The sequence below is a fragment of the Neomonachus schauinslandi genome, chromosome 1, assembly GCF_002201575.2.
Source record: "Neomonachus schauinslandi chromosome 1, ASM220157v2, whole genome shotgun sequence".
NCBI classification, from domain to species: domain Eukaryota; kingdom Metazoa; phylum Chordata; class Mammalia; order Carnivora; family Phocidae; genus Neomonachus; species Neomonachus schauinslandi.
The window spans coordinates 182886786-182900459 of NC_058403.1; the positions used below are offsets into that span (position 1 = coordinate 182886786).

The following is a 13674-nucleotide window of genomic DNA, read 5'->3' on the forward strand; positions in this document are numbered from 1 at the left end:
TGTGTTTTTAAAAGCTTTTTTCCTGCTGCCACGTTCTTCCCAGCCATTTCAAATGAAGGCATCTCATTCTTCCCTCAAGACCAAAATGGAGCTTACATGAGTGGGTATGAGTGAAGTGTTGGATTAGGGACAGAATTCAGTGCCCTTAATTACCGATCCTAGAAAGACTAGTACTTCCATCAGTGTGGTGTCCAAATGAGTGAGCTCTGTGAGGTGGCCATGTCCAAGAAAACAAGAACCCTGCTGCTACTGAGCCACTAAGACTATTCAAAGCTTCCTCAGCCCTCAGTCATCTCCACATAAGGGGACAACACCGACTTTCCCTAAGTCCTCTAAACCTCTTCTGGCCTGCCTGGTAAGAGACAGGATATCACCTGCATCAGTGAAAGACAGGTTAGGATCTGGCACACACCTCAGGCATCTTGGCTCCCTATCCCGCAACCAAGACCAATATCACTAACATGATGCTGAGGCATGATGCCGCCAACGATTTACGCTCTGCGTAGGACCAGTTGGTTGACACTGGCACCTGGGATGACACCTGTTTGCCACTCGAGTTAAGTTTCCACATTCCTTTTATTCACTTAAATACATGGCCTGTGCATTTCAGGGTTCTCTCCCTACTGAGATTTGCTAATTGTGAGCAACTTACAAAAGGTAAGAGGGCCTTTTTCTGATACTTCGTTCAGGGCCCAAATGTTTATTTAATAGCTCTGATTTATTGAGTTCTTGTTCATGTCAAGCCCAATACTCAGGAGGATTCATTATTCAAGGAGTGGTAGTACTGAAAAAAAAACTAAGTGGTACTCACAATAAAACCAAAATTTTATAATAAATACTAGGGGGAAAAGATATGATTAGGATTTTATCTAGAGAAATTCATCAAAAAGCATGAAAATAGATTGTTTTTTCTTATAGTAAACAAAATTATGTTTTCATGTCAACCATGCACGGGTTTTTAGATTATAGGATAATGCAATTAATAAATATTCTTACCTGAGTTTTCCAGTTAAATTATGTGATAGCAGAGTAGTGCCTTCTTTGCTTAAAGTTGGAATTTAACAGTAAAACCTGAAAAGGAGTCATTTTTATGAAAGCTTTCTGGGGCTTTATTCACTTTCTTAATAGTCTCCCTTGACACTTAGATAAATAAATCATTTCTTCTGAAGCAGCTGTCATTATAGCTTCTTGGTCCATTTTATTTACTTTTCATAAGTTTGTAACCAGTCTAACTTCATCAAGTTCTCAATTGGCCAATATTTTGACACTTGACTCCAGTAGTTCTCTAACATGAGCTTTTCTGATTGTTTCATCTTTTTCAAGATCTGCAGTAGATTCATTCATTTTTCTAAAATAAAAAAGTATTTATTGATCATGTGCCATGTGCTCTTTTTGAAGCTGAGATATAGCAGTGAATAAAAGGGTCCAAAAATCCTTGCCCTCATGGGGCTTACATTCTTGGTTGGGGAGAGAGAGCATAGACAAAGTGTTATGGAGGGAAATTAAGGTGGGAAATGGGATGGCAAGTATGGAATCTGTGCTGGTATTAGGAGGGGGTTGCAGTTTTAAAGAGAATGGTCTGGGAAGGTGTATTAATTATCTTTTACTGTATAACAAATTATCTCAAGACATAATGGCTTAGAGTAACAAATGTGTACTATATTCCAGTGTCTGTATGTCAGGAAATTGAAAACAGCATAACTGGGTGTTTCTGGCTTGAGATCTCTCATGAAGTGGCAGTTAAGACTTCATTTAGGGCTGTGATCACATCTAAAAGCTTGATTGGGACTGGCGGGTCCACTTCCCAAATGCCTCATTCAGATGCTGTTGGCAAAAGGCTTTATTCCTTTACAGGAAGCCTCTCAGCAGGGGCTGCTTGGGTAACCTCACAATATGGCAGCTCAGCTGGCTTCTCCCAAAATCAGAGAAAGAGCAAGGTAGAGCCACAATGCCTGAGACCTGGCCTTGGAAGTCACACTCTGTCATTTCCTCAAAATCCTAGTGATTACACAGTTAGTATTCCAGGTGGGAGAGGACAACACAGGATGTGAATATCAAGAGGCAAGGACCATTGGAGCCATCTTGGAGGCTGATTGAGTGACATTTAAGATGAAAGAGTGACTGAAAGAGTGACATTTAAGCATTATGTTGGCCATGGATTTTCAGATTCTAATATCTGTCCAAAGAAGACTAACAAAGGTTCAATAGGCTCAACTAATCCTAACATAAAATAGGGGTATTTGCATGGGAACCAATTTTGTAAATGTTCGCTTCATTAATACATATTTTCAAATCATAAGACTGCTGCTTCTATCTGTAATACTGTAATGTGGGGCTTGTATATCAAGCCCCACACTAATTAGAACCCTTATATTTCATTCATATAATTACAAGGGTGGGTGTTTTTATGTCCACTTTAGAGATGAGGAAATGGAGACGGGGAGAAGGAAAACGAGTTCCCAAGGCCACATAGCTGGCGAGTGGCAGAACTAGGATTTGAGTCCATCCTGTCTGACTGAAAAATAGATATTCTTTGCCCTCCCAACTCTCTGCCTTTCAGAGCGCTATTTCGTATTTCAGGCAGCAAGTTATTGGCAGCAAATCAGTGAATACTCTTTTCTCATCTACAGCTTTATCAAGCAGTAAAGGTGAATTCTTGCTAAATGGAGACTTCGTTGTCACAATGTCCAAAAGGGAAATCCGCGTTGGGAACGCTGTGATAGAGTATAGCGGGTCCGACAATGTAGTGGAAAGGATTAACTCCACAGACCGCATTGAACAGGAACTTTTGCTTCAGGTGAAAACTTGACCATGAGTCCATGACCCTTTCCTTCCATGTGGTGTCACCAGACCTGCAAACATCTTCTCCGTTTTGTCTGCTCATCCTAGGTGTTGTCGGTGGGAAAGTTATACAACCCTGATGTGCGCTATTCTTTCAATATTCCAATTGAAGACAAACCCCAGCAGTTTTACTGGAATAGTCATGGGCCCTGGCAAGCATGCAGCAAACCCTGCCAAGGTATCTACTTTTCAGTTGAGTTTTGGGGTTTTGAGATACTTTTATTTTAATTCTTTTTATTTATTTTTCTTTGGAAGCGGCCAAATGCATGTAATCTTTAAAACTTTCTATCTGCATAAATTCTCTGATCTCCTTTCTCTGCATCTTTCTGGTTATTTTTGGAGGGCAAGTTGAACTTTTTAAGGGATTCAGGATATGTTGGGCTTCCTCTCCCTAAGAGATTTATATACATGTGTGAAGCCAGGCAAAATCAGCTCTGCCACTTTGATTTTCCAGAGACATAGATTTAGTAGTCATATTATGTATCATTTATCTCATTTCCTTTTGTCTTAATTAGGAGCCAGCAAATTATAGCCAGTGGGCCAAATCCAGCCTGCCACCTGGCTTTTATAAATAAAGTTTTATTGGAACACAGCTATACCCTTTTTACATATTATTTATGAGCATCTGCTCTTGCCCTATCATGGCAGAGTTGAATAGTTGTGACAGAAGTCATATGGCCCACAAAACCAAAAATAGTTACTATTTAACCCAGTACAGAAAATGTTTGCCAGTCCCTAAATAGTTTCTGGAATAAGTTACTTTCTCTGACTAAGGTTTTTCCTCCTTGCCTAGGGGAGCGGAAGCGAAAACCTGTTTGCACCCGGGAATCTGATCAGCTTACGGTGTCTGATCAAAGATGTGACCGGCTGCCCCAGCCAGCGCCCATTACTGAACCTTGCGGCACAGACTGCGACCTGAGGTGAGGCCAGTGCGTGTTCATGGTCTTTACTCTGAGCTGTGAGGGTCTTGCAGGAGGAAGGAGCAGAAGGAGGAGACAGTGGTCTTTAGTTCCCCTTCCTTGCATTTCTGTGAAATAAGCTTCAGCCAATTTTCCATCCTTCCGAAACCAATTATCCAAGACATATGCCTGCGGATTTCTTGTTCTTCTCCTAAGAATTAAAAATAGCTAATAGAGTGTGGCATTTGCCAAAAGAAGTTCTCATTTCACCCTCACAAGTCAGTGCTAGGTATTGTTAGGATAGAGGCACATCTTATGTAAATGTTTGGTACGAATGTCAACAGAAAACGGGGAAATGTCATCTCTCAAGGTACCCGTATGTTGTTCTCTATACCCCCAGAGTGTATATCACCCAGCAGAAGAAATCTTATGCATATGAAAGTTGCAGTGCCCTAATGTAAAGTCATGGAGGGAACTAGAAGAAAATCTTCATGTAGTTGTCTAGATACGGAAAATACTCTGTATTTAAGAAAAGTCTAAATCTGAGGCAAGAAATGGTGAGCAGGTTCAGAATTCTAAAGCTTTCCCATTTACCTGCAAGGTTGGCTGTGTCATGTTTGAATATTAAATAGCCTGCGCCTTGCTTTGTATACTCTGAATGTCAGTTAAGTGCAGGTAACATGAGTTGATGCTTTAATTCGCCTCTTACGTAAGAGAAATCAGCAGTGTAGAGTGGTGTGGGAAATTGTTAGGATCTTACCATTTGTAAGTGGCAAAGTGAATACTTAAGCAGTTCGCAGGTTCCACTTCACAATGCCAAATCTTATCCAATGGTATTGACAGCCTAGAGTGCTGGAGTGAAGATTGTGAGGCCCTCTCTAGGCTCCAAGAGAAAAGAGGAGTGCTGGGATCAATTAGTAATGTCTGTCATGCGAGTAGGTGGGGGAGACATGGCATGAGGGCCACATCTTTGCCAGACCTGACCTGATGGCTTTGACTTCAAAGCCCAGGCTCTCTCCACCCCCTGTACTTCATGTCTACCCAGGACCTCTGACCTGCTTATTCATGGGCTTGTCACAAAGCATTGATAAGTCATTGAGGAAGAAAAAAACCCAAGACATTAAAAGGCAGACTATACAGTATTAATTTTTTTATAGGTAACTAATGTACTTATAAACCCATTGCTTCAGCCAATTGAGTTAATTTAGTTAAATTAGAGTTAAGGTCTTTTCAGAAAAGTAATTATTTATCTGATTGCCGAACTGAATTACTCACAAAAAAACCTGACAGTCACTGTCATTGTGGTTCATACTAATTGTTGCTGAATAGCTATGAACAACACTGAAAGACTGGAGAGAGGATTGTTACTGATGGATCAAACTCTAAATAATTTTCCCAAAGCATGTCTGTGGAACACGAGTTCCGCGAGGTGATTCGTGGTGAACCAGTATGTTTAAGAAGTCTTCCCACCTCTCTCCTCCCCTGTGTAGACATGCATCGTATCAGTTAACATTTGGAAGGCCCAGAGAAGTTCTGAACTACAGAAACCTGCTTAAATCATTAGTGCCCAAATTTGTTCCTAGTATTATTTACTCCCACAATGCCCCACACACCCACAGAGGCATACACATTTCTTGTTTCCGCTTATAACAAATACTTTGCTTCTCTGAAATATAGTAATAAAATGCATTGTCGCATGAAAGGAACCAAATGAATTCAAAACCCTGGAGTTGAGACCCCCTTCCAGGGAGAGAATATGAAGCAGACAATAATAGCATTTTGAGAAGAACTTTCCTAAGGCAACGCTGTGACATTTCCATAGACTCTTCCAGGTTCTCTGCTCAAATTCTGAGGATTGTGTGAATATCAGAGAGACTCTGTTCCACTTGATCTGCTGGTGTGTTTTCTTGTGGGGGCAGGACTCCTGCCTCCCTTACCCAGGATGGATAAGCTTTCCACGAGAAAATGGTGATGAAGGCAAAGAGAAGGTAGCCAAGAATCAAAGAGCAGATGAAAGTTCCAGATGCCTCTGTGGAATTGGACCACATTTTTGCCTTGCTTCCTCAGGGAAGTGAGAGTTCGCCCAGATTAAACTTTGACAGGATGAGATAAAGCATTGTTTTACAGTCCTTCATTTAACGTGTTCCGGTTAGAACAAAATCCCAAAATACTGTGTCACTCTAATGGAAAATCGCAGTAGCCCACTTTGCATGCCGAACGTAAAAGGTGGTCAACTCTGACCTACTTTTAAGCATTTGTGAGAAACTCCAAGATAAGCATGTGGCCAGTACTCCTTATTGTTTCCCAGTCCTGCCCCTGGACAGATGTGGATGGAAGAATTCTTAGGGCATCCGTATTCGGCAAACTACCCAATTTCTGAGAAGTAGACAGTTAACAAGAGTTAATTCAAATGAAGATTATGAAGAAATTATCCTTTTTGGATTGTTAAATTGAATCCACAACCTACATTTTAAGCTTATTTATTTATACTCTTCTATTCAGTTTAAAATTTTTGTATTTTAATTTGAGCACTGACCGTATTTTGGGGGCATTAAAAGAGTAAGTCCCACTTTGTGCGTAGATGCTGATAATGAGGAGGCTGTGCATGTGTGGGGCCTGGGGCATATGGGAAGTCTCTGTACCTTCCTCTCGGTTTTGGCATGGGCCTAAAACTGCTCTAAAAAAAATTAAGTCTTTAAAAAAAATTGTCTAATCAAACTGTATAGACTGTGGCCCATGTTTAAAAGGAACTCAGTCTTTATTCACAGAGTTTGGCACACTTGAAATTCACAGTTACAGGCCAATTATCCATTCCTTTATTAAGTCACAGGATGTTCACTGAACACATTTTAGCATGGCCCATATAAAGGAAGTTTTCTACAGAGAGTTTCCAGTGGTGGTTCTCTATCAGAAGCAGCCTTCTTGAGAAATGAAATGCTGAGTTGCATGAACCTTTTAAATATAAAATTGCTTTTTTTGCTCCGTTGAATTCCAATGTTTTCTTCTTTTTGGTTGCTTGAATTTCAGATTGACTGTATCAGGGGAGAATCTTCACAAAGATAGGACCTCGACTATCACTCTGTGACTTCCATGTACATTGGCAGCCATGAAAAATACATGGATATGTTGGTTTAAAATTGGATTTCAGTAACTGACTGTGGCCTTGGGTTTTGTGGTATTTGAGTTAAGGAAGAAAAAAGAACTCCAGTCTTCTACCAGTTGAAAATAGATAGGACATACATATTTAACAGAAATGTTGGTTTCTCCCCATTATTTATGCATAGGTGGCACGTCGCCAGCAGGAGTGAATGTAGTGCCCAGTGTGGCTTGGGTTACCGCACATTAGACATCTACTGTGCCAAATACAGCAGGCTAGATGGGAAGACTGAGAAGGTTGATGACAGTTTTTGCAGCGGTCACCCCAAACCAAGCAACCGGGAAAAATGTTCAGGAGAATGTAACACAGGTGGCTGGCGCTATTCTGCCTGGACTGAAGTAAGTTGGTTCTCACTCAATGAGCATCTTCTTCTTGGATGCTAAGTCTGATTAGTTGATGGTGGCTAATCAACGAATTAATCAGTGAGGGCTGCATTGAGAAACCCTATTTAGACTGTATGGAAAAGAGTTCCATGATTGATTTACAATGCCTGACCTCATTCTGCAGAAAAGAGTACCATGATCAATTTGGAATGTCTGATTATATGACACTGAACATGGCGTGTGGAAAATTGAGAGTGGTGGGGCAACTCATCTAATCCCTTTCTCCATACCCCACAGGCCATTTCCAATTTTATTTTCTTATGCTTATTCACTAATATTGACTTTAATATAAACTGGTGAATAAATGGATAATATGAACAGATACTCCCCAAATCACAACTAGAATTGGATTGGTTGGGTGGTTGTTTCTTAAGGGCTGAAAGAGACAAGGCAGCATAGCCAGGACCTTGACCATGCTAGAGAAGAAACTTAAAACAGTTTTACTCAGTGTATTTTCCTTTCAGTGTTCGAAAAGCTGTGATGGTGGAAGCCAGAGGAGAAGGGCTATTTGTGTCAACACCCGCAATGATGTCCTGGATGACAGCAAATGCACACATCAAGAGAAAGTCACCTTTCAGAGATGCAATGAGTTCCCTTGTCCACAGTGGAAAACAGCAGACTGGTCAGAGGTGAGATAAGAGGGCTCTTATTTCCCCTAGGTCATCTTGGATACCCTAATTCTGAGTCTCTCCGGCTCTCTTCAAGTCTGCACCTGCTGAACTCTTATACCCCATCCCCTGGATGAAGCAACCGAGGTGCTCAGTCTGCCCCAGGACTGTTGTGCGGGACATGACTGGTCCACTGGTGACCCCGGAGGCATGGTGGGTTTGGCTGGATCACCCACTCCGATTGCTTCTGTTGGTGATTTCCTATCTCTCCCCGTTCCTCCTCTTTGAGCCCCCGCTAAGTCATTGTAAAGGAAAATAAGGGCTTTATTAATTTCAAAGCTGTGCTGGCTTAGAACTGAAGTTAAAGAAAAAAGAGGTTTCCTATTTTCTCGTCTGTGAAGTAAGAAAATTAGACCCCCAGTGAGTGGCCTGACTTACCCATCCAGTTGCTAATGGAAACCTTAGAAAAGAAAGGACTAGTTGAGTGTTCCAGACTTTTGCCTCTCTCCTTCCTTACCTGATGGAGCCTAAGGCAAACCCTCATTGCTTAGCACAGGTGGCCCCGGGACAGCAAGGGAAAGAAGGTGGAGCCTCTTTCTCACTTTTATGGTGCAGTGTTAGCTGTCACTATTAAGCCAGCCCAGTGAGATTCGCACCGCGCAGGTGACTGCCGCGCAGGTGACTGCCTCAGCCTTCCTTCACGGGGGCGAGTGGGAGGGGACAGAAGTTACCTGACTTATGGCCCAAGTCAGGAATGCGGGGAGAGAGGTGTTTGTTTCTCTGCTACAGTTCTGTGCCCGTTTCCTTATCTCAACCCTGTAAGCACAGTGTTAACTGTTTACTTGCAACAGCAAATACAATACGAATCCTAAAAGGGTATTATTAATGCCCCTGAAATGGCAGACAAGCAAGTGCCTGTGACTAACGGTGTCTCATATCCACACGAGTGCACAACAAACCTACTGGGTTTGTTCTGTCAGCAAATTGCCTTAGCTTCAAAGCTAGTGTTGGGGGTTTAAAAAAAGACGAAAGAAGGTCATGGGCTAGAGTTTTACCTTGATAGCTAAGAATAGCTAAAGTATCATTTCGAATCAAGTAACAAACCTTTGCAAGAAGACTTACTAAAATGGAGGTGGGGGGACATCAAACTATATATTCAGGATGATCCAACATTCCTTAGCTTAAAAAACTGAGAAGAAAACAGCAAAATGTTAATAATGAGGATCCCTAGGTAGTGAGATTTTTTTGATTATTATAGTTTTCTCTTTTACATGTTTCTGTATTTTTCAAATTTTCTACAATGAGCATGGATAATGATGATGATATTTAACATTTATTAAATGAACATATGCTCAGCACGTTACTTGGATTTTTTTTTTTCATTCAGTTTTCACAACTCTGCAGTAGACACTATTGTTGTCCCCTTTGTACAGATGAGAAAACAGAGGTACGAAACCGTCACTTGACTTAGTATCCGTAGCTGGTTGTATTGGGATTAAAACCCAAATTGGTCTGACTCATAAATTCCCCACACTTAATTCCTATGCTAGAAAATCATGGATGTTGTTTTATAATACAGACTGGCCCTGACTTAGTGGTTCAACTTAACAATTTTTTTTTACTTCAAAACGATGTAAAAGCAATATACATTTAGTGGATATCGTACTTTGAATTTTGAATTTGGATCTTTTCCCAGGCTGGTGATAGGTGGTCCATACTCTCTTGTGCTGCTGGGCAGCAACAGCTCCCAGTCAGCCCTGTGACCGAAATCACATGAGGGTCAACAACCAATACATCTACAACCATTCTGTACCCACATGACAGTTTTGCTTTTCACTTTCAGTACAGAATTCAGTAAATTACATGAGATAGTCAACACTTTATTATAAACTAGGCTTTGTGTTGGACGATTTTGCCCAACTGTAGGCTAATGTGAGTGTTCTGTGCACGTTTAAGGCAGGCTGGCCTCTGCTATGCCGTTCGGCTGGGCAGGTGTATTAAGTGCATTTTCGACTTGGGAGATTTTCAACTTACACTGGGTTTACCTGAATATAACCCCATCATAAGTCAGGGGAGATCTGTATCTCATGGTGTATGGCCGTGCTGAGTTTATTCTGGGCTTGACACTGTCCCAGGGCCTTTATGAATACAGAATGAGGTGAGGGAAAGGAAGGAAGGGAGGGAGGGAGGGAGGAAGGAAGGAAGGAAGGAGGGAGGGAGGGAAGGAAGGAAGGAAGGAAGGAAGGAAGGAAGGAAGGAAGGAAGGAAGGAAGGAAGGAAGAAAAATGAGCCTTGATATATTTACAAATTGCTATGAGAGAGAGGAATGACTATGGGAAGAGAGCACATCTGTTCTGCTAATCCATGAATAATCCCTGGGAACCACAACACATTGTTCAGAAACACCCCTGATTGGCTGTGCTCTTTATTACAGTGCCTGGTCACCTGCGGAAAAGGGCATAAGCATCGCCAGGTCTGGTGTCAGTTTGGTGAAGATCGATTAAACGATAGAATCTGTGACCCTGCGAGCAAGCCAGCCTCCATGCAGACTTGTCAGCAGCCAGAATGTGCGTCCTGGCAGGCGGGTCCCTGGGGACAGGTATTTTGAACGATAAAGTTCTTAACTACATTCTTTCCTTCTTATCTGGAGAGGGCTTGCAGAGGGGCATTCCAGTGGTGGGGATTTAACTGCTGCATCTTGTGACTTGCACTATACCTCGGTGGCGCTGGATGGAGCACAGGAAACTCTGCAACCATTTTGCCCCAGGTCTGAGGATTACAGCTTGCCCTCCTGGAGCTGATCATTCCCTTTGCAGACACACAGGCAGCTCCTCGCCCTGGGGTTAAAACAGTAGCTTGAGCACACATGCGGTTTGAACAAACTCACAACAAATCTCTTGTCTGGCTGATGTTATCTTCTAGCGTGCTGCTGTGGGGGGTCGTTACAGAATGGGGTCCAGAGTCTGGACTGGGATTTGGGAGGGAGGTTTGGGCTCCCCACATCATGGCTCCAAAGCTCACCTCTCATAAATAAGTCAGACCCTTCCCACAGAAGTAATTTGATCAAAAGTTGCAGTTTCAAAGTATCACTTTGAAAGACTCTTTTCCGAGTCCCCTAGTCTGGAAGTCGCACAGTCTTAACCTGAGCTATTCTTAAAGGAGAGAGTGAAAGTCTCCCTTGGGCTCCCATTTGAGAAGCCACTACTCTGGGAATTAAGTCCTTCCTAATATAGAAGCAAACACGTCCTGGGTACTATATAAGCAGCACTCCGAGTTCCCAAGAGAAGCAAAGCAGTGTCTGCCATCACTTACAGGATCTCTTGAAGAATAACTCTCCCCCCACCTTGCCCAGCTACAGCAACTCTTCTAGTGTATGTCTTTATTTCCAGGATGCATGCAATAAATGGGAGCAGCTTTATCCCTGCACCCTTACAATTTCTATCAAATTGACGCTCTTCTGAACCCTCCCATCCACAGGCAGAATGGCTGAGCGTGTCTGATGGCACTAAACAGGGAGAATCTCTTACCCTTCTAAGTCCAGCCTCCTTTTTGTCTGCATCTGCATAGCTCTCAGGGAATAAGAGAAAGAGAAAGAGAGAAAGAGAACCCAGCTCAGAATCGCTATGAAGATTTGAGTGTAACATCTTTTATAACTGATGGGCCTATTTTTTATCTGTGTCTACACCAGACCAATCCTAGCAGGAGATTTGTTCTTCCTTTTACTGAACATGCAATTTGGGGTGACAAACTGGTATATATATATATATATATATATATATATGTAATACATGTTCAGAAGAGAAATTTTGCAAAACGTAATTTAGCAAAAAGAGCAAAAACTAAACACACTCCTTAACTCTGCACAGATTACTGGTATTGATGCATCTGATTTTCTTCTAATATTTTTAGACTAATATTAGGAGTGTACTTAGTCTGTGTTTTTTACTTGAAGTAAAACACATGTCACACAGCTAAGCAGGTTCAACGTGAACAGCTCATTGGCTTTTAGTGTGTTCATAATGTTGTGCAGCTGCTACGTCTGGCTAGTTCCAGAACTTTCTCATCACCCCAAAGTACCCAGGAAGCTATTACTCCCCATTTCCCCCTAACCCCTAGCCCCCGGCAACCAACAATCTGCTCTCTACTTCCATGGATTTACTTCTTCTCAGTATTTTGTGTAAATGGAATCATACAATATGTGACCTTTTGCATCTGCTATTTTTCATGTAGCATACATGTTCCAAGGTCTGTATTGGAACACATATCTGTACCTCATTCCTTTCGGTGGCTGCATAATAGTCCATTGTGCCGACGTACCACATACGTCTATCCATCCATACCTGGCTGGACGTTTGGATTGTTTGTCCTTTTTGGCTCTTGTGAATGGGGCTGAGATGACTATTCAGGTATGAGTGCTTGTTTTAGTACCTGATTTCAGGTCTTTTTGGATGTATCCCCGGGAGTGGTATTGCTGGATCCTGTGGTAAGCCTGTGTGTAACTTTTTAACAGTTTTCCACAGAACCTGCACCATTTTACATTCCTACCGACAACACACAAGGGTTCCAATTTCTCTGTCTGTGCTAACACTTGTTATTTTCCCCCTCCTCAATTATGGCTCTCCTGGTGGGAGTAAAGTGGTATATCATTCTGATTTTGATTTTGCATTTCTCTAATAACAAATGATACTGAGAATCTTTTCACATGCTTGTTGGCCATTTGTATAGCTTCTTTGGAGAAGTGTCTATTCATGTCCTTTTCCCATTTAAAAAATTTGTAATTATGGTCAAAAAACATATCACATCAAATTTACCATCTTAACCATTCTTTTAAGATTTTATTTATTGAGAGAGAGAAAGAGAGAACATGAGCTGGGGGAGGGGCAGAAGGAAAGGGAGAGAGAAAATCTCATGCAGACTCCACACTGAGCACAGAGCCTGACGTGGGGCTCAGTCTCACCACTCGGAGATCATGACCTGAGCCAAAATCAAGAGTCGGACACTTGGGCGCCTGGGTGGCTCAGTTGGTTAAGCGACTGCCTTCGGCTCAGGTCATGATCCTGGAGTTCTGGGATCGAGTCCCGCATCGGGCTCCCTGCTCAGCAGGGAGTCTGCTTCTCCCCCTGACCCTCCCCACTCTCATGCTCTCTCTATCTCATTCTCTCTCTCAAATAAATAAATAAAATCTTTAAAAAAAAAAAAAGAGTTGGACACTTATCCGACTGAGCCACCCAGGTGCCCCCCCATCTTAACCATTTATAAGCATACACTTTTTTGTTTGTTTGTTTTTGCTTGTTTTTTTTTTTTTTTTTTTTTAGAGATTTTACCTATCCACTTTAGAGAGAGAGCAGGGAGAGGGGCAGAGGGAGAGTAAGGGAGGGAGAGGGACAAGCAGATTCCGCGCTGAATGCAGAGCCCCACACTGGGCTTGATCCCACAACCCAAGATCATGACCTGAGCTCATGACCCCAGCAGAAATCAAGAGCCGGCTCAACTGACTGAGCCACCCAGGTGCCCCTTAAGTGTACAGTTTAACAGTGCTTCTTTTCCTATTTTTTAATGAGGTTGGCTTTTTGCTGTTGAATTATAGTTGTTCTTTATATTGTGGGTTTCAACCCTTTACCAGAAATTTGATTTGCAGATATTTTCTCCAGTCCCATGGTAGGTTGCCTTTCCACTCTGCTGATGGTGTCCTTTGATGCAGAAGTTTTTAATTGTGATAAAATACAAATTGTCTATTTTTTCTTTTGTTGCCTGTGCTTGGGGTGGCATATCCAAGAAATCATTAC

The 13674-nt window shown here is 42.1% G+C and overlaps 1 protein-coding gene across 1 annotated transcript in view; it reads left to right on the forward strand.

Moving 5' to 3' along the window:
- Positions 1 to 13674, forward strand: part of ADAMTS9 (ADAM metallopeptidase with thrombospondin type 1 motif 9) — a 161558-nt gene that overhangs the window by 61687 nt on the left and 86197 nt on the right. The window contains exons 17-22 of the mRNA XM_021694923.1: positions 2631 to 2797; positions 2890 to 3019; positions 3635 to 3761; positions 7025 to 7235; positions 7745 to 7909; positions 10323 to 10487. Of these exons, the coding sequence (XP_021550598.1) occupies positions 2631 to 2797; positions 2890 to 3019; positions 3635 to 3761; positions 7025 to 7235; positions 7745 to 7909; positions 10323 to 10487 (965 nt within the window). The remainder of the gene's footprint in view (positions 1 to 2630; positions 2798 to 2889; positions 3020 to 3634; positions 3762 to 7024; positions 7236 to 7744; positions 7910 to 10322; positions 10488 to 13674) is intronic.